This window comes from Pseudorca crassidens, chromosome 1, assembly GCF_039906515.1.
Source record: "Pseudorca crassidens isolate mPseCra1 chromosome 1, mPseCra1.hap1, whole genome shotgun sequence".
Classification (NCBI taxonomy): domain Eukaryota; kingdom Metazoa; phylum Chordata; class Mammalia; order Artiodactyla; family Delphinidae; genus Pseudorca; species Pseudorca crassidens.
In genome coordinates this window covers 187,501,445-187,521,895 of record NC_090296.1, presented here as the reverse complement: position 1 = coordinate 187,521,895, position 20,451 = coordinate 187,501,445, and the positions used below count along the sequence as shown (strand labels likewise).

At 39.1% G+C, this 20,451-nt stretch overlaps 1 protein-coding gene across 10 annotated transcripts in view; it reads left to right on the top strand.

Annotated features, from left to right (window-relative positions):
- ARHGAP21 (Rho GTPase activating protein 21) overlaps positions 1-20,451 on the top strand; it is a 168,371-nt gene that overhangs the window by 128,847 nt on the left and 19,073 nt on the right. For 7 of the 10 annotated variants that reach the window (XM_067703274.1, XM_067703324.1, XM_067703263.1 and 4 more), the window contains 6 exons: positions 3,077-3,106; positions 4,428-6,318; positions 11,519-11,677; positions 11,822-11,924; positions 14,093-14,129; positions 16,445-16,570. In XM_067703274.1, the coding sequence (XP_067559375.1) occupies positions 3,077-3,106; positions 4,428-6,318; positions 11,519-11,677; positions 11,822-11,924; positions 14,093-14,129; positions 16,445-16,570 (2,346 nt within the window). The remainder of the gene's footprint in view (positions 1-3,076; positions 3,107-4,427; positions 6,319-11,518; positions 11,678-11,821; positions 11,925-14,092; positions 14,130-16,444; positions 16,571-20,451) is intronic. The other 3 variants (XM_067703306.1, XM_067703315.1, XM_067703339.1) reach the window with 1 other exon arrangement.

The following is a 20,451-nucleotide window of genomic DNA, read 5'->3' as shown; positions in this document are numbered from 1 at the left end:
TACTTTTGCTTTTATCATAAGTAATGGTATAAAATTAACAGGTCAGCCTGTGAACGCAAACTGGTAGGCAGGAATTTTAATCTTACTAGCTTATTTATTCTGCACTTTTTTGTTTGTTTTTCCTGTTTACTAGACAGTAATTATGGTACAGTAATAATAATACTATCGCAATAGTAATAGGTATGGTAATAGTGATTTTGATGCAAGTCTACTAAAACTGAACTGAAAGATTATTTTTGGACTATTTAGCTACTGTTAGGCACTAATACATATAGTCAAGATCCAGACTGTTAACATTACATTTTATTTAAATGCTCTTTACAATTCTAATTCCAAATGAAGACTTCCGTGAGGCGTCTTTCCTTACTCCCCTCTCCTCCCCCCCCCCCCCCCCCCGTTTAAAGAACATTTTGGATCTGTAGGCATGACGGGGCTGCTACTATTTCGTTTTCATTAGGTGTGGCTTGAATTTTAAAATATTAATTTTTAAACTACTAAGCTACTATAAGATATAAAACTTTAATACAGGGTAAAGGAAATTCAAGAAAAAATGTAGAGTGATATATAAAAGGCCTAATGAAAAAAAAAATTGGCTAAGGATTTTTTTGTCATATCCTATTGAATTCCCAAGTGCTAATCAGTCGGGAAAAATCTGAGTGTTGTCTAATTCCATCAAAACTTCCGGATATATATTGGGTTGGCTAAAAAGTTCGTTCAGTTTTAAGTAAAAATGACACATTTTTTCATTTTCACCAAGAACTTTATTCAACAGCGTATTCATTAACCAAATGAACTTTTCGGCCAACTCGATACTCTGAAGTATCCATTTGGACTTAAACGTAAAAATAAAAATTATTATGAGCCAAATATGCAATTCTTATGACATTGGTTTCAAATATTTCTGGGCCACGCCATTTCAGGCAAACTTATTGATACAGGATGATTTTGATGTCATTATAAAAGAATATAAATTGACATCATTATATAAAAATTACCTTAAGTGATATTTTGTATTGTTTAATTGGTGCCTATTGACAATTCAGAGATTCCCAGGGGGTAATTAAACCATTGAAATGTCTGACCATGGTGTCTCAGTGAAAGACTGAGTACTTTCTGACTCAAGAGAAAGCACGCCACAGTCACAGCTATGAACAACTTATGGAGTTTAAAATTCTGTTTTCAGAGTGTAAAACCTCATTAATGGGTTCCACGTTCTTCTCAAAGAGTTGAATATTGTAATCCACCCCAGTGTTTGCGCGAGCCCCGTCTAAGGCTTTCCTCTGTAGGCAGTTTGTTTTCTAGAGGAACACTTAAAGGCATCCTGGGAGAAGGGGACTCCTTAAAATTGTCATATCATCTATTCCTAATTTACATGCCTACGCTTATTCTGGAGATAATTTGTGTCTGCACCGCACCTCTCAGCATAGCCGTAGAAGTTTATTCCCATGACTTACCTGGAACACATACCAAGCGACAGTGGCCTTTGGAGCACTGCTGATTTCCCCATGGATGTTAATTGAATGGTATTGGTTCTCAAACTTTATGAGAATGAGAAACTTTTAAATAGATAGATAAACAAACAAGCTCTTTTAGTGTCCTTGAACTGAGAGGATATGTGAGGAAATTCAGTACTACTACTGAATGAATTCATACTTTATCTCAACCATATCTGCTTGCATTAGACAGTAGTACTGTATGTGTAAGGTATTCTGTTTAGTCCGTCCACTGTTAACGCGTGGTCCACGTGTGTATATTTAAGGACCCCTTTGCCATGATTTTACCCAGAAGTGGGGACCCATGAATATAGACTATTTAGGAATCTTAGCAATATCTAAAGTATGTCAAATACCTTTTCAAGTATTTAATAGCTCTGGTCATATACTTTTATTACTAAAAGATAATATTCCTCCCCAAATTTGAATAAAGGAGGTATCTTTAAATTATTAGTTCTAGAACAGCATTTCCCAGCAGAAGTTCTAATTGTGTTAAAACCCCGGGAAAAAAATGGGTTCCGTGGCCAAATAAGTTTGTAATTTCACGTCAAGTTTTACAGCGTACATTAACGTAGTAGAGGTCTTGAGAAGTCATGAAGCCCACCAGCCAAACTTCCCCTACATCATCAGGCATAAGGAATACACCACCCCTTTCAGGTGATGCTTAATAAAATTGCCCAAACACGCTCTAACAATACTGTACCAGCGAGTCCACTCATCCACACACAGGTTTCCTGTCACGGAACAGTGCTGGCACTACTACAATCAGCATTAAAAAGATAAGCTTGTTATGTCAGTGGCACATAGCCAAAATGTGTATTTTGACTGACTGTGTTCATACCTTAGAAATATTATGGCATGCATGTTTTTTTTAGCTACTGGGCTTTCATTTCTCACTGCATCCTGGTTTAGGTTCTATAATATTCTTTAGAAGTTAAAAAGAATTACTCTGGAAGTAATATTTTTTATGTCCATCCAGTAGCTATTTTCATAAGCTTAATAAAATAGGCCAAAAGGTACAGCATTGGAAGATCTTAATTTTTGAGGGAAACCCATTTGATAAAACAGCCATTCTTTCGTTCCAAATCCTAGTGTACAGGCAGCTGCAGTCAGCTGACAGCTTGTGGTTATGCTCTGATTTACAGGGGAAGGAGGAGGTTGTACTATTTTAAATGCATAATAGAGCATTCGTTTTGTCATCTGGAAGCAGAGATGGAAGAAACTCAGGGGAAATGAGAGGCATCAATGTTGCTGTTGTGGAAGGGAAGCTTTGTGGCACATTATCAGACAGCAGTGCATATTGAAGAAAATATCTGTTAGGAATGCATGTCACCAGATGTATTTTGTTTTCGAGAATGGTAGACAGATCAAATAAGAACCAGATAAAAGCGTGAGAAAAAGATGCTCAGAAGGATACTGAAGTTACTCTTTATGCCTCACTGCCCTTTACTTCTCTTGGTACCTTCCAGAGGAATCAGTATAGATGTATTTTTAGGTTGCTGTTCTCCAGCATCAATATGACAACATGATTCTGTCTTTATATCAGTAAGCAGCTTCTACTATGTTTTCCTATTTTCTGCTAGCTACAATTTACAAAGGATGTCACAGCTCTGGTAAGAACTGCACAGAAGCCATTTCCTTGCTTTATAAATCATGTTTTGTAGAGATTTGTAATAAGCCAATCTATTAAAACTGTAAGTTTGCTTAGAGGAATCTCTCCGTGGTGTTAATCTTACTAATCTGCAGAATGTGTTTGTGATATATTATTTTCTTTCTTTCTTTCTTTTTATGTTTGGTTTTCTTTCGTATCCTGTGCATAATTGGTGTTAAAACATAACATCTATCTGCATCTGTATTTTTTTAATTATCTCACACTCTCTCTTCTCCTAGTACTTTGCTGTTATGTTATGTTTGTGGCTGCACCTGAGCTTTGCAAGCTGTCTAATGCAAAGAGAGGATGTGATGATAGTCTTGAATTAAGCTTGTTTGGATTAGGGGAGGGTGTGTAACATGACACCACACCTAACTGTCTCAGCTGTTGGACATAGTCCTGAATTATATCGGTTAGCTCTGTTTTATAGAGTCTTGTTACTTAATTTGTTATTTTTAAGTTGTAAAAAACATTCCTAGATAATTTCGTGAATAATTGATAAAAAATAATTGGAGCTGCATGCCTGCCTGTTAGTAATAGAGAAATGTCTCCTTATAACAGGTAAAAGAGACCAAATAAATTTGTACGATACAATTTTGCATTACCGTAAAATAAAAAAATATAAATTATATACCAGGAAGATGAATTCCCTTTTTTCATATTTTACGCCTTTAATATGTACTTAATTTCTTAAGTGTGCATATTCTCTATTTCTCCTGGCTGTTGGAGGATTTAATTTATCAAAATGGATTATTTTTAGCGACTCAGTAATCATTAATTGGCAAGATAGTGTTCAATGTAATATTTATGATAGCAGCAGGGCCTAAAGTGAAGATGTATTTGGTGAAGATTTTAAATATTTTCACCTTCACCCTGGCAAAAGATCAGAGTCTTGTTTTGCTAAGATTTATTAGGCAGCTATTTAACCTGCCAACTGCTGGGGAAAAAAATCATAAAACTCGAAAGGGGAAATTTTTAGAAGCAAGACGTCCGTATCTAATTAATGGTGGCGAGGGCAGGGCAGAGTTTGCTGCGTTTCAGGTCTATTGAGAAAATAAGCAGTTGTAATTTATATTTTTTGCAAATTCTACAATTTATTTGATTTCTGAGAGACTAGCCCTTTTCTGAATTTGTGGAGTACCCTTACACTGTGTTTGCCTGCATGCTTTAGTGAATGCCACCCAAGAGCAGGGCACCGTAAAATAACATAGTGCATCGCAAGAATGGAAACAAGTGTTCCTTTGATGACTCTGAAGTGACCCCTTTCTCTCATCTTCATGTAGGCATATTCTCAAGATGCCTACCTGAAGGGCAACGAAGCCTACAGCGGCAATGCCCGCAACATACCTGAACCTCCACCAGTCTGCTACCCCTGGCTGCCACCCGCCCCTCCCGCCCCGGTGCCGCCCCCTGAAACAGCTCCTCCAGACTCCTCCACGAGCAAACCGCAGACCAGTCCCCCAGTATTGACGCAGCCCGGCAGGGCCTACAGGATGGAAATACAAGTGCCTCCGTCACCACCAGAGGTGGCCAAGTCAAACACGGCAGTGTGTGTCTGCAGTGAAAGCGTAAGGACCGTCATTGTACCTTCTGAGAAGGTTATAGATTTGTTACCTAGTAGAAGCAACCACACGGTTCCCTCCCACAGAACTGAGGAAGTGAGGTACGGCAGGAACGAGCAGACCTCTTTCAAAACAGCATCAAGAACCACATCGCCACCATCCTCGATTCCCACGTCCCATCTAATCCATCAGACCGGCTCCAGGTCGTTGGAACCTTCTGGCATTTTACTTAAATCAGGCCATTACAGTGGACACTCAGAAGGACTGGCAAGCAGCAGGTCTCCAGCTGTGGATTCTCCTCCCGTATCTGTCAATCACTATTCTCCAAACTCCCATCAGCACATAGACTGGAAAAACTATAAAACTTACAAAGAGTATATTGATAACCGGCGGTTGCACATGGGTTGTCGGACAATTCAAGAAAGGTTAGATAGTTTAAGAGCAGCCTCGCAGAGCACAACAGATTATAACCAGGTGGTACTGAACCGCGCTGCCTTGCAGATACGACGTCGGAGCACCTCTCAGGACCGAGTGCCCCAGTCCGTTCAGATCCGGCAACGCAGCGTGTCTCAGGAGAGGCTGGAGGACTCTGTGTTAATGAAGTACTGTCCAAGGAGTGCATCTCAAGGAGCGCTGACATCTCCTTCTATTAGTTTTAGTAACCATAGAACTCGCTCGTGGGATTTTATCCAGGGACAGGGTGAAACCTTAGAAAACGTCCATTCTGAATGCCCACCACCCGATGTAAAGGGAGAACGAAAGCAGACTTACAAGTGGAGTGGATTTACCGAGCAGGATGATCGGCGAGGTATTTATGAAAGGCATAGGCAGCAAGAAATTCACAAATCTTTCCGAGGTTCCAATTTTACAGTGGCTCCGAGTGTTGTGAATTCTGACAACAGGCGAGTGAGTGGCAGAGGGGTGGAATTGGTGTCTCAGTTTAAAAGAATTCCAGCAGATCTGAAACCACTGCAGCCAAACAGAAATTTTCAAACTACCTGCGGAATGTCCCAGCCTCGAGGTATTTCACAAGACAGGTCACCTCTTGTGAAAGTCCGAAATAATTCTCTGAAAGCACCTACGCACGTCACAAAACCACCCTCCAGCCAGAACTCGTTTGTTTCCATCAAAGACCAAAGACCAGTAAATCACTTGCATCAAAACAGTCTCTTGAATCAGCAGACATGGTTAAGGACTGAAAGTGCCCGCGATCACCAAGTGGACACTGGAAAGCCCCCCTCTCTATCCGGAGCTTCTGTTAAGCCCGCCCCTCCGATGAGTGAGAACGCTGGCACTCCAGATTTGGAATTATCCGTCACTCAAAGGAATCAAGATTTAAATTTACAAGAGGCTGAAATTCAGCAATCAAATGCTGTAGATAATAAAGAAACTGTCATCCTAAGAGAAAAACCTCCATGTGGTCGCCAAACGCCGCAGCCTTTAAGGCATCAGTCTTACATCTTGGCAGTGAATGACCAAGAGCCCGGTTCAGACACCACTTGCTGGCTACCTAATGATGCTCGCCGCGAGGTCCATATAAAAAGAATGGAGGAGAGGAAGGCCTCAAGTACCAGTCCACCCGGTGATTCCTTGGCTTCCATCCCATTTATAGGTGAGCTCACTTAATGGTCATTGGCTAGTACATCACATAATTAACACATCTTTTCAGCAAAGTATTTCTAGTTCAACAGGTACAGGAGTTTTACACTGTGATCTTAAAACACTTGTTCCACATTTTCTACACTCTTTTAAAACCAGAGCCATAAGCTTTTACTCTCAAAAATTATTTCTAGTATCCATTTTCCTGTTTTGTTTTTAAACTTTACATACTCAGTACTCATTTTTAATTTTTTTTTTTTTTGCGGTACGCGGGCCTCTCACTGTTGCGGCCTCCCCCGTTGCGGAGCACAGGCTCTGGACGCGCAGGCTCAGCGGCCATGGCTCACGGGCCCAGCCACTCCGTGGCACGAACCCGCGTCCCCTGCATCGGCAGGCGGACTCTCAACCACTGCGCCACCTGGGAAGCCCTTTCATTTTGATTTTAATGAGACAAATCCCCACCGTCTGGGGTGGGGTCAGGAGACCCATCAGCAAACCAGATTGTGCTTAGTTGTTGATTCAGCTGAAACAAAAGCCAAGTGGAACCGCTTTGACCGCTAGTAATCAACCTTTCATTTAAACAGTGCTTTTTACTTTCTAAAGCTTATTTCTTTGTAAATTTTAACTTGTGGGCCAACTGAAAAGACCTCTTTGTTGTCACATTACTTTGTCTTAGAATCAATCCTCGACTAGATGGGGGGAAATTACTTAAATTACAAGCATGTGCCCTGATCCAGAACACCTATCATGTTGACTGAGGCTTTAGTCTGCTCACATGCCCCAGGTATATTATCCACAAAGCAGCCAGTGTGTTTTTAAAAATATAAATAGGATCATTTCACTCCTGATCAGAACCCTTTTTTACTTCCCGTGTTACTCAGAATAGAACCCAGAACCCGACTGAGGTGGACAAGGCCCTCTGTGATCTGGGTCACAACCCTACTCCACCTCTCACCCCTACCTCCCGTCTTCCTGTGCACGCTGTCTTCACACACGCCAGCCTCCTAGCAGTCCTGAAACGCGCCAAGCACACCCTGCTTCAGCGCCCTGGCACCAGTTCCAAGCCTTGGAGTGCATTCCAGAGATATTCACAAGACTCGCGTGCTCTCAGTACATTTGGGCCTCTGCTCAGATACTACCTTATCAAAGCAGCCTTTCCAGACCAGCCTATCTAAAATACACACAGAACCTGACATTCTCTATCTCCTTAAGCTACTTTATTTATCTTTATACCACTTGTTTCCACTTGGCATTTGTATTTTTTGTTTATTACATGTTTCTCTGCAGAGCTAAAACATGAGCTACGTGAGAGCCAGGATTTTAGATCTTTTGTTCACTTCTGTGTCCTTCATGCCTGGCATAGAGAAGGCACTCAATATTTGTCGAAATAATAGGTGAATGATAATTTTGATTTGATGGTTAAATGTGTAGCAAAACAAAACAAATTTTCATCATGATTACTGTGCAGCTCTAAGATATCATATGCTAACAGGATCATCATATATGTCCTTCGTATTCTCTTCATTTAATAAATGAGAAATTTAAGCTATTGAGAGGTTAAATAACTTCCCCAAAGTCACACAGTCAGTATGCAATAGAGACTTCCCTGATTCAGCCTCATTGCAGAGCACAACTCCAGAGGGCACCATTTATACAGAATGCGTTGTGAACAGCGCCCTCTGGAGGTGTGTGATGCAAGGCTTGCTTTGAGGCCAAGGCCATACTCTCACTCAACCTGTTACCCCATAGGTTCAGGAAGAGTTTGCCATAATTTTGTAATATGTTGTATTCTCTGTCAGTACTGTTTCAGACTTTTTCTCTTCTAGAGAAACTTTTTAAAGCCATTGAGCTCTTGGACTGTCAGGTGACACTGTCAGAATCAGTTTTTTAAAACAGTCCCACATAACTTATATTTTATAAATGTGGCGTATTCAAGTTGTAAACATTGCAGGGACTCTCAACCTAAATTGTGCTCATATTTGTATCTGTACCCTTAAGGCCGGCCTCAAAGAGTAGTAGATTTCCATTGTAGATGGAAATGATAGATATTTTATAGAAATTATGATTTTATGATTTTTTTTTTAAACATACAAAGCCCTACAACCCATGGCTGTATTTCCCAGGCCTGTGAGATGTTACCAGAATAATGGCATTATACTTTCTTCCTACGTAGTAAGAATAATATAATGAAATTATATTGGAGTAATAATAAGTTCGCTAGTTATATCTGTTAATATTTCTAGGTACAGGAATAAATCAAAAGGTGAATTATGCTTTTAAAGAGAAGTTTGACTAAAATATAAAACAAAAATCTATTCTATATACATAAAGATTTAGAATAATTATTAAAATAGACCATTTTGTTTGTTTATTAAAAATAAAAATACTAATTTGTTCTGATCACATTCTACTTTAAGTACTTATTAGAGTCGCCTTAGTTCCTACTGGATGACATCTTCTGTTTTATGAATCATGACTTAAAAGTCCCCCAGCATAGAAGTGTCTTTATAATCCATTTATTTCCTGTATGCCTCCCAGGACTTTAATATATTGCATATGGTTACTCTGGTATGTCATTTGAACAGTACCAGCGGAATAGGGTAGAATACAGAATGGAGATATGAACACAGTATTGATTTTACTGTTCAGATGTAAATGCTATCTATGGATGTAAGTGTTCTTAAGTTCCAAAATTTAATATTGAAATCCTTTTATTATTGAGCTTCAGAGTTTTATCTGACCAATGGGTATTTGTCTTTCCAATCTAGCTTTTTTTTTTTGCGGTACGCGGGCCTCTCACTGTTACGGCCTCTCCCGTTGCGGAGCACAGGCTCAGCGGCCATGGCTCACGGGCCCAGCCACTCCGCAGCATGTGGGATCCTCCCGGACCGGGGCACGAACCCGTGTCCCCTGCATCGGCAGGCGGACTCTCAACCACTGCGCCACCAGGGAAGCCCCAATCTAGCTATTTTTAAAAATATGTGTTTTACTGGGATGACTTCAGCATTGAAATGGACTAAAAGAGACTATTTGCAATGTTTCTCAAAGTATTTTCTAGGAACACTAATTCCATTTGATAAAGGGGGAAAAACAAAGATCAGTGGTCAAATAAATTGAGAAATGCTGGGTTTTGAAAGTTAAACAAGTTTTGTCTGTCTTCACCATAGAACTCTCAGCATCATTAACATGCTCCTATATGTCGTGAATTTTCTAGACAGGATGTAGTACAATTTGTCTTAGAAGTATTTGACCATGAATCCTTTCTTTCATTTAGAGTATTTCAGTTTAGTATACCATAAAACACACTTTGGAGAATGTTGGTCTATACTCTATGCTATTTTATGGAACATTTAAATTAAAAGGAAGAAAAGCAAAGAATTAAGGCTTGCTGTTGTATCGTCACCCTACAGGGTCTTTAATAGTCTGTGAATTTAATAGTTATTTTTGTTACTTGAAAACATTATAACCAATGCAAAATAAATAAGTAAGTAAGTAAATAGGTGCCTTGGCCTTATTCCCAAAATATCACAGAATGGAGCCAATTTATTTACTTAGTTATCTGTGTAATACAGAGCTAACGAAACGTCTTGCAGAAGGAAAATTTTCCAACATTTCGTTACACATTTAATATCTAATATTCCTTTGGGGTCACAAAGACTTAGAAAAATGAAGAAAATAAACGACTTTTTTTTTAAATTAGGAATATCGGTCATTAGCAGTAATTTGTTTATGGCCACTCCCACACATACATGCTCTTGTAAAGCTTCATAGTAAGTCCTGAAAATAAATTTCAGCATCTTTCACAAGTAAACACAAAACGAGTAATGAGTTCCTAAGTAATTTGTTCTATAGTAGCAGGTATTAAGGTGTATTCTCCAATCCTGATTTTCTATCTTTCTTTTTACTACTCATAACTATTAATATAAAGAAACCAGCTGTATTACCCGCATCGAGTTCCTCTCAAATTCCTTCTCCCCTCTTTTTTGCCGTACTTTTACTACTTCTTGTTCTTCTCACCCTAAAGTTGGCCAGTATGTGTGTACTTAATTAGGATTAGCCTAACTAAAATTGAATTTGATTGGTGCAGCCATGCTGGCCCTGGCATTTTAAACCAATTTAGAAGTTTTGTAGGATATAGCTTGATTACAGTGTCTCTGTAGGTAAGTTTAGCTATCTGAAATTTACCCAAAAGGGCTGGGACTGGGTGATTGGGTGACTAAATAATAATTCTGCATTTAATATTCCCTCTTCTTAGCTCAGATTCCCCAAGTTTGAATTGGCATCTTCTTACTAGATAAATTTCTGTGTTCCAAGTTTAACGAAACTGCTCACCACAGAATAATTTTAGATGTTCATTTATCTTCCTTTTGGTAGTTGGCTTTTATCCCAAAATATTTCAAATTGATCTGTAGCACACCTTATAGAATACTATGCTTATTTCCTTAGGGAAATAAAAATTTTTTAAACTTCACACTTATAAAAATTATAGAATTGTATCCCTAAAGCAGACTTTCTGGATTTTCAGCTACTTCCTTTAGTGTTGAAAAGAGATCCAATAGTAACTACACTGTCAGCCAGATCTGTCAGTTTTTAAAATAAATGCAAACCTCAAAAGCCCCCTAAAAATTCCTTGGCTTATGAAAGCCCCAGAGTATTTCATATTCTTACATAAATTAAACAGATACTTTTATCCCTTTTGTGGATTTATTGTTGTAGTCCCCTTGAGCTAGAAGTGACCCTGATAATCCTAGTCCAATTTCTTTATAGGGAATGAATTTAATACCCTGAGGAATTAAGTGGCTTCCACGAAGTCCAGCAAGACAAGTCCTTTGCCCCCTCCCCTGCTCGGTCTTCCCATTCCTAACAGCTGGCTTATTCTGTGTGCTAAAATAAATCGTCCGAAGATGGATTTATGACATCGGTGCCTAATAGTTATTAATTTCTTCTAAGGTAAATGTTGGATTCCTTGAAATTAGTACTTCCAGCATTTGTCAGCTGGCAAGCTGGGTCATCTTTCATACACATGCGCCTCTCACATACACACAAAGCCATGAAATCTTGCAACCTCTGGTTAACTTGTCTGACCCATGAACCTGTAGACATGCAGCCAAGTAACTGTGACACATTCCCGGTGGTTCTTTCAATAATGAATACTGATCACTGCTGTATTATTTTATCATTACTGACGATACCTATTTCCTCTCACCTTACAGATGAGCCTACTAGCCCCAGCATCGATCACGATATCCCACACATCCCCGCCTCTGCGGTCATCTCTGCTTCCACCTCCCAGGTACCCTCCATAGCAGCGGCCCCTCCCAGCCTCACAACGTCAGCTCCTTTAATTCGACGTCAGCTCTCTCATGACCAGGGTACGTTTCAAGGAGCGGTTATGTGAACTGTCTTATGTTCTCAGTTTTCCATTTAAAATACTGTGACACCCCCTGATCTCCTCGCCATTTAAAAAGAATCTGGAAACCACGTGCACATGTGTAAATGTTGGGTTTTGATTGCAGAATCTGTTGGACCTCCCAGCCTGGATGCCCAGCCCAGCTCAAAGACAGAACGATCAAAATCATACGATGAGGGCCTGGATGATTACAGAGAAGATGCAAAACTGTAAGTCTCAAGCGTGTTATCTTAAATACTTGTTAGTGGCTGCTCAGTATGGCCTTGACATGTAAATACTGAATTTACTGATGTCTTTTATATTTTCTAACTTTATGACATTAGAAATGCAAATAAAAAATCAAAGTTGCGGGCTTTCCTGGTGGCGCAGTGGTTGAGAGTCCGCCTGCCGATGCAGGGGACACGGGTTCGTGCCCCGGTCTGGGAGGATCCCACATGCCGCGGAGCGGCTGGGCCCGTGAGCCATGGCCGCTGAGCCTGCGCGTCCGGAGCCTGTGCTCCGCAATGGGAGAGGCCACAACAGTGAGAGGCCTGCGTACCGCAAAAAAAAAAAATCAAAGTTGTGACATGATAATACATTCAATTGAATTTTTAAAAAAATTAATGTTTAAAAATCAGTAATACACAAACATAATACAAAAATACATATAAAAATATATATATTAAATAATTACTTCTGCTCTAGGCCTTCAGTCACCCAGTTCTACTCTCAGACATAACTGTGCCATCATTTTCTTTTATATAATTCCAGAGCTATTCTGTGCATAAAGTCATACACACATTTACGTACGCTTGTATACGTTTGTGTGCTAATTGTTTTTATAAACAAACGATAGGTGCTCTACACACTGATCTTGGAGAGCATTCAGTGCATGTATGCCTGGCTTATTCTTTTTCATGATTGTTTAATTTTCCACTGAGTAGTTATACCATAATATATTTAACTGGTGTTCTGTATTCTAACAGACGTTTAGGTTGATCAAATCTTATGCTACAACAAATAATCCTTCGGTGCCTATATTTGTACATAGTTCATTTAGCATATATGTGAGTACAGTTGGAAAAAGGATTGTTACATCAAAGGGTATGTGTATTTTTTACTTTAATATCTATTGTCAGTTGCTTTCCAATTTATTCCTCCTGAACCAGCTGCCTGAGGGGAGTCTGTGTGAGGTGTGGCCAAGGGCAGTGGCAGTGGCTAGCAGGGATTTTTCTAATGATGCAGAGTGGGATGTGTGAGCCGTTTTAGCCTTTACTCTCCCTCATTAAAAGGTATCAGTAAACAGCCACATTTCAGAGTCGCCTTCACCTTACCCCAGCTACACAGTGCTTCCTGCAAAGATGGCAGGACCGTGTGTTTCCTCCTTCATCCTCACCTCCCCTGATGCCCCATGGTGATCAGTGAGGCTCCTGTCACTGGTACCCCCTTTCCTGTTGTTCCAACAAGGAAAGCTTGGTTTTGATCTCTCAGAAAACAGTGCTCTGCAGTTTTGTTGGAGACGTGTAAGCACTGGCGCCCTCTCTCCCCGTATCCACTTTTTACTTCACTGCATTTAACCCCACTTCTTCATATGCTGTAGTTCAGATTACAGGCGTCTCCTGATGTTGTCGAAGATGAGTTTGCGTATCTATTTCTGGTTGCCTTTTTGGGGGGTGGGGGGCTCTGAGAGGAGAGGACAGCGCCATCTTCAATCACACCTTAAAATCCTAAGTTCCGTAATGAACTTTGAATTAAAACAACAAGAAAACAACTTTGTCCCATAAGGTTAAATTGTTTTTGAATAATTAATGTGGACCTGTCCTCTGAAGCCCTAAGCTTATTCAGTGTCAGCTGCTGTTCTCTGTACTGAAACATCCAGAATATGGTCAGAGGGAAGAGTGGCGGCCATGACCAGCCCTGACAATGCACTTGCTGCCGCCGTGTCCACAAGCTGGACAAGTGTGGAAGTGCCTGTCTCTATCTGACCGCTGATGGTGACCACTGACCAGTCATTATTGACAGTGTGGAAATCCTTAATAGAGCATCACACCTGTGGGTAAATAATAACATAACGGCCAGTGTTTAGTCTGAGTAGCTTTTTCCTTGATACAAAAAAAAAAAGGATAAGAAAATCTCACCTTTTATTCAGAGATGGTTTTAACTTACAGTTTAAGAAAACTTCTATCATGGAATAGAAAGTTTAAGTACTTATAAAGTTTAGGTACTTATAAAACTAGCTGTTTTTCCTCATTTGCATCAAACTCTGATCATTTAACATGGTAACGATGAAATGTCAGCTTATTAATGAAAGGGTAGTTGTAATAGTCAAACTACTTTTACATCTTTAAGGTATTTTTATGCATTTACTGCAAATATTGATAGACTTCTTTTCCAACAGGTCCTTTAAGCATGTATCTAGCCTGAAGGGAATCAAGGTAGGTATTCAGTATTTTTAAAATATCGGTAAATGATAAATGTTTCTATTTACCTGAATTTACTTTAGCTCTTCATAGAGAATTATTTCTTTTATCCATTAGGTATTTCATATTTAAATATCATAATCTCCTATTCTATAACTTTCAAGTGCATTTGGAAAATATCACTCTAAGTTGTGATTTCTAAACATATTCATCAAATATACAGCAGTTTACACACATTGTGCTGACTTTTCTTATTTTGTAAGTTTACGGACAAATATTTAACTGCCCAGCAGTATGTTTTTTTTTTCTATCCTCAACATTATTATTTCCTGCCTCCCCCCAATTCCCCCCAATACGATCCGCCCTGTCCTCTCTTGTCTATCCTTCCCTCAGTGAAACAATAAAAGCTGTTAGACAGGAATTTCCTTATTTTACCTTCTCCAAAAATACCAGGACCTTCATTTATACCCACACTTTCTGCCTTCCTTACTCTTATCTTAATAAGTATCTTTTTACGTGGCACATTATCCTATTAAGCACAAACACCCAGGTTTCTGCTTTGGATTCCATCACTTTTCACTTTCTCAAGACCCCTGTCTCTTCTGCATAATCACTCTTTCCATTGGCTCAGTCACCATCACATAGAAGCATGTTCTGTGATTTCCTGTATTTAAAAGAAAAACCTTCCTCGAATCCACATCCCCCTCTGTTTACTGCTCCGATTTACTCTTCCATTTTTCATAGCAAAATTCTTTGGGAAAAAAATTGTTGGTAGTTTCTACTTTCCCACATCACGTCTTTCTCACCCCACACGCATCAGAATGACACTGTTCAGGCCAAGGTTACCAGTGACACTCAGGTTCCAGAACAACTGGCTGCTTGGGTTTTTCACTTACTTGACCTTTCAGGAGTATCCAACGTAATTTCCCACTTACTTCCTGAAACACCTTCTTCTGCTGGTTTCCATTTCTGCCTCTGTGTAATATTTAAAATGTTGGAAAGTCTAGAGCTGGTTCTGACTCCCCTTTCCTCTCCACCTACCGTCATTTCCTTGGTGCTCCTACCCAGAGATCTCCCCGAGTGTATATTGCCAGCCTTGACCTCTTCCCCAAACTGAGGCTCATGTGGGCTCTTGCCCTGCACCATCACCATTTGGATGTTTAACAAGCAGTTCAAGGTTTCCATGACTAAGTAGACCTCAGGGACCGACCCCCCCAGACATGTGTATCCCTCCTTTTCCCTCATCTGTCTAAGTCCGTTTCAATTTACCCACTTGTTCAAGCACCAGGTCTAGGAATGAAGCTTGTTTTTTCTTTTCCCTTTCAAGTACCGTCCGCTCTACCTCCAGAACATACCCTGAACCTATACCTTCCTCTCTGTCTTCACTTTCGCTACTTTAGTCCCAGCTGCCACCGTCCCTCACCTGGACTCCCACAGTACCACCTCCTTTCATGGTTGTCCCTTTCAAATCCGTTCTCCAGGTAGCAAGCAGAGCAACCTTTGAGCTGTATGATCAGATGATGTTACTCCTCTGATTCATCACTTCATGGCCTCCCGCACACTCCTGCCACAGCCTGAAGTACCCTGAACAATCTATAACTAGCTGTTTCTCTTACTTCCGTGGAAAAGTGAACATTTAAAATGATAACAGTGAGGGAATGCCCTCAGGGCCCATTGGTTAGGACTCTGCGCTTCCATTGCAGGGGTCACGGGTTCAATCCCTGGTTGGGGAGCTAAGATCCCACATGCCTTGATGTGGCCAAAAAAAAAATGATAACAATGAATGTACATTCAGTAGCTATATATTCTCCCTGAATTTTTCTTTCCCCTGATCTTTCGTGGTTGCCTCTTTTTAAAATGTTTTCTCCAAATTTCATCTCACATGTTCTTTCTGCAGAGAGGTCTCACCTCAGCACCACCAGTTAATAGCTGCTGCTCTGTTGTTCCTTATTGCATCTCCCTGTTTCATTCTCCGAATGGCACTAATCACAATCTGATCATTTTCTTGTTTTATTTTTCTTTCTTCTTCGCCTTTTCCCACTAAATGTGAGCTCTTGAGAGTAGGTAAATTATACTATTTCTATTATTTTTTAGTGGTTAAAAAAATTCCTTCAGGGGACTTTAAAAATGATGGTGGTCAATACCCATTTTTTTAAAAAAGCAAAACCAGAAATTTTTCTAATGTAATTGATAAAGTTAGCGTTTTTCAAAAATAGCCTTTCATTTCGAAGATTTAGTAAAAGTCTTTTTCAGCAAAACAATTTCAACATGCAAATACTTATAAAGAAAAAAGCTGACATTTGCTATGTTTTCTTTGGCCTTTTCTATAGATCACAGACAGCCAAAAGTCATCAGAAGATTCTGGATCCCGGAAAGATTCTTCCTCAGAGGTTTTCAGCGATGCTGCCAAGGAAGGGTGGCTTCATTTCAGGCCACTTGTCACTGATAGGGGCAAGGTAGTGTGTTTTCTCAGCTACTGTGAGCGTGTGAAATGCAGGCCCTGAAAAGTAAAGCATTAAGTCTCTATACATAAAACGGTAAAATAGCCAGAATAAAGAGTGGAAAACGTTTATAAGCATCTTTCTCTACATAAAGGAAAAGTTATTTTTACAAATTCTAATCAGAGATTTAATTTTATACCTTTTTCATCCTTTATATCAATTACATATGGAATATGTTGTTTTGCGTCTTATCAGTGTAAAAGAGACGTGGGAGTATTTAAGAAGGAACTCTGATTTTCTTATTAAGTAGTTTATTACCCATGGATTATTACAGAGTAGTACTTTAGGGACCAGCAGTTCTCCATATTAATAATTTAAAAATTTTTATTCAGTATCTCCCAGTTTACTCAAGTTGCCTTTATTTATTTATTTTTTTTGAGTTTTTTTTTTTTAACATCTTTATTGGAGTATAATTCCTTTACAATGGTGTGTTAGTTTCTGCTGTATAACAAAGTAAATCAGTTATACATGTACATATATCCCCATATCTCCTCCCTCTTGCATCTCCCTCCCACGCTCCCTATCCCCCCCTCTAGGTGGTCACAAAGCACCGCGCTGATGTCCCTGTGCTATGCGGCTGCTTCCCACTAGCTATCTATTTTACATTTGGTAGTGTATCTATGTCCATTCCACTCTCGCACTTTGTCCCAGCTTACCCTTCCCCCTCCTCATGTCCTCAAGTCCATTCATCAGAACCACTTTTTTTTTTTTTTAAGATTCCAGATATATGTGTTAGCATACGGTATTTGTTTTTCTCTTCAAGACTTGCTTCACTCTGTATGACAGTCTCTAGGTACGTCCACCTCACTACAAATAACTCAGTTTCATTTCTTTTTATGGCTGAATAATATTCCACTGTATATATGTGCCACATCTTCTTCATCCATTCATCTGTCAGTGGACACTTAGGTTACTTCCATGTCCTGGCTATTGTAAATAGAGCTGCAGTGAACATTGTGGTACATGACTCTTTTTGAATTATGGTCTCCTCAGGGTATATGCCCAGTAGTGGGATTGCTGGGTCATATGGTAGTTCTATTTGTAGTTTTTTAAGGAACCTCCATACTGTTCTCCACAGTGGCTGTATCAATTTACATTCCCACCAACAGTGCAAGAGGGTTCCCTTTTCTCCACACCCTCTCCAGCATTTATTGTTTGTAGATTTTTTGATGACCATTCTGACTGGTGTGAGGTGAAACCTCATTGTAGTTTTGATTTGCATTTCTCTAATGATTAGTGATATTGAGCATCCTTTCATGTGTTTGTTGACAATCTGTATATCTTCTCTGGAGAAATGTCTAGTTAGGTCTTCTGCCCATTTTTGGACTGGGTTGTTTGTGTTTTTTGATATTGAGCTGCTTGTATATTTTGGAGTTGAATCTGTTGTCAGTGGCTTCGTTTGTAAATATTTTCTCCCATTCTGAGGATTCTCTTTTCATCTTGTTTATGGTTCCCTTTGCTGTGCAAAAGCGCTTAAGTTTCATTAGGTCCCATTTGTTTATTTTTGTTTTTATTTCCATTTCTCTAGGAGGTGGATCAAAAAGGATCTTGCTGTGATTTATGTCATGGAGTGTTCTGCCTATGTTTTCCTCTAAGAATTTTATAGTGTCTGGCCTTACATTTAGGTCTTTAATACATTTTGAGTTTATTTTTGTGTATGGTATTAGGGACTGTTTTAATTTCATTCTTTTCATGTAGCTGTCCAGTTTTCCCAGCACCACTTATTGAAGAGGCTGTCTTTTCCCCATTGTATATTCTTGCATCCTTTATCAAAGATAAGGTGACCATATGGGCGTGGGTTTATCTCTGGGCTTTCTATCCTGTTCCATTGATCTATATTTCTGTTTTTGTGCCAGTACCATACTGTCTTGATTACTGTAGCTTTGTAGTATAGTCTGAAGTCAGGGAGCCTGATTCCTCCAGCTCCGTTTTTCTTTCACAAAATTGCTTTGGCTATTCGGTGTCTTTCGTGTTTCCATACAAATTGCGAAATTTTTTGTTCTAGTTCTGGGGAAAATGCCATTGGTAGTTTGATAGGGATTGCATTGAATCTGTAGATTGCTTTGGGTACTGTAGTCATTTTCACAATGTTGATTCTTCCAATCCAAGAATATGGTATATCTCTCCATCTGTTTGTATCATCTTTAATTTCTTTCATCAGTGTCTTACAGTTTTCTACATACAGGTCTTTTGTCTCCTTAGGTAGGTTTATTCCTAGATATTTTATTATTTTTTTTTCAATGGTAAATGGGAGTGTTTCCTTGATATCTCTTTCAGATTTTTCATCATTGGTGTATAGGAATGCAAGAGACTTCTGTGCATTAATCTTGTATCCTGCAACTTTACCAAAATCATTGATTAGCTCTAGTAGTTTTCTGGTAGAGTCTTTAGGATTCTCTATGTATAGTATCATGTCATCTGCAAACAGTGACAGCTTTACTTCTTCTTTTCCGATTTGGATTCCTTTTATTTCTTTTTCTTCTCTTATTGCTGTGGCTAAAACTTCCAAAACTATGTTGAATAATAGTGGTGAGAGTGGGCAACCTTGTCTTGTTTCTGATCTTAGTGGAAATGGTTTCGGTGTTTCAACATCGAGAACGATGTTGGCTATGGGTTTGTCATATATGGCCTTTATTATGTTGAGGTAAGTTCCCTCTATGCCTGCTTTCTGGAGGGTTTTTTTAAATCATAAATGGATGTTGAATTTTGTCAGAAGTTCTTTCTGCATCTATTGAGATGATCATATGGTTTTTCTCCTTCAATCTGTTAATATTGTTTGTCACATTGATTTGCATATATTGAAGAATCCTTGCATCCCTGGGATAAACTCCGTTTGATCATGGTGTATGATCCTTTTAATGTGCTGTTGGATTCTGTTTGCTAGTATTTTGCTGAGGATTTTTGCATCTATGTTCATCGGTGATATTGGCCTGTAGTTTTCTTTTTTTGTGACATCTTTGGTTTTGGTATCAGGGTGATGGTGGCCTCGTAGAATGAGTTCGGCAGTGTTCCTCCTTCTGCTATATTTTGGAATAGTCTGAGAAGGATAGGTGTTAGCTCTTCTCTAAATCTTTGATAGAATTTGCCTGTGAAGCCATCTGGTCCTGGGCGTTTGTTTGTTGGAAGATTTTTAATCACAGTTCAATTTCAGTGCTTGTGATTCGTCTGTTCATATTTTCTACTTTTTCCTGGTTCAGTCTCGGATGGTTGTGCTTTTTTAAGAAGTTGTCCATTTCTTCCAGGTTGTCCATTTTATTGGCATATAGTTGTTTGTAGTAATCTCTCATGATCCTTTGTATTTCTGCAGTGTCAGTTGTTAATTCTGCTTTATCATTTCTAATTCTGTTGATTTGAGTCTTCTCCCTGTTTTTCTTGATGAGTCTGGCTAATGGTTTTTCAGTTTTGTTTATCTTCTCAAAGAACCAGCTTTTAGTTTTATTGATATTTGCTATCATTTCCTTCATTTCTTTTTCATTTATTTCTGATCTGATCTTTATGATTTCTTTTCTTCTGCTAACTATGCAGTTTTTTTGTTCTTCTTTCTCTCATTCCTTTAGGTGTAAGGTTAGGTTTTTTATTTGAGATGTTTCTTGTTTCTTGAGGTAAGATTGTATTGCTATAAACTTCACTCTTAGGACTGCTTTTGCTGCGTCCCATAGGTTTTGGGTCCTCGTGTTTTCATTTTCATTTGTTTTTAGGTATTTTTTGATTTCCTCTTTGATTTCTTCAGTGATCTCTTGGTTATATAGTGGTGTATTTTTTAGCCTCTGTGTGTTTGTATTTTTTACAGATTTTTTCCTGTAATTGATATCTAGTCTCATAGCGTTGTGTTTGGA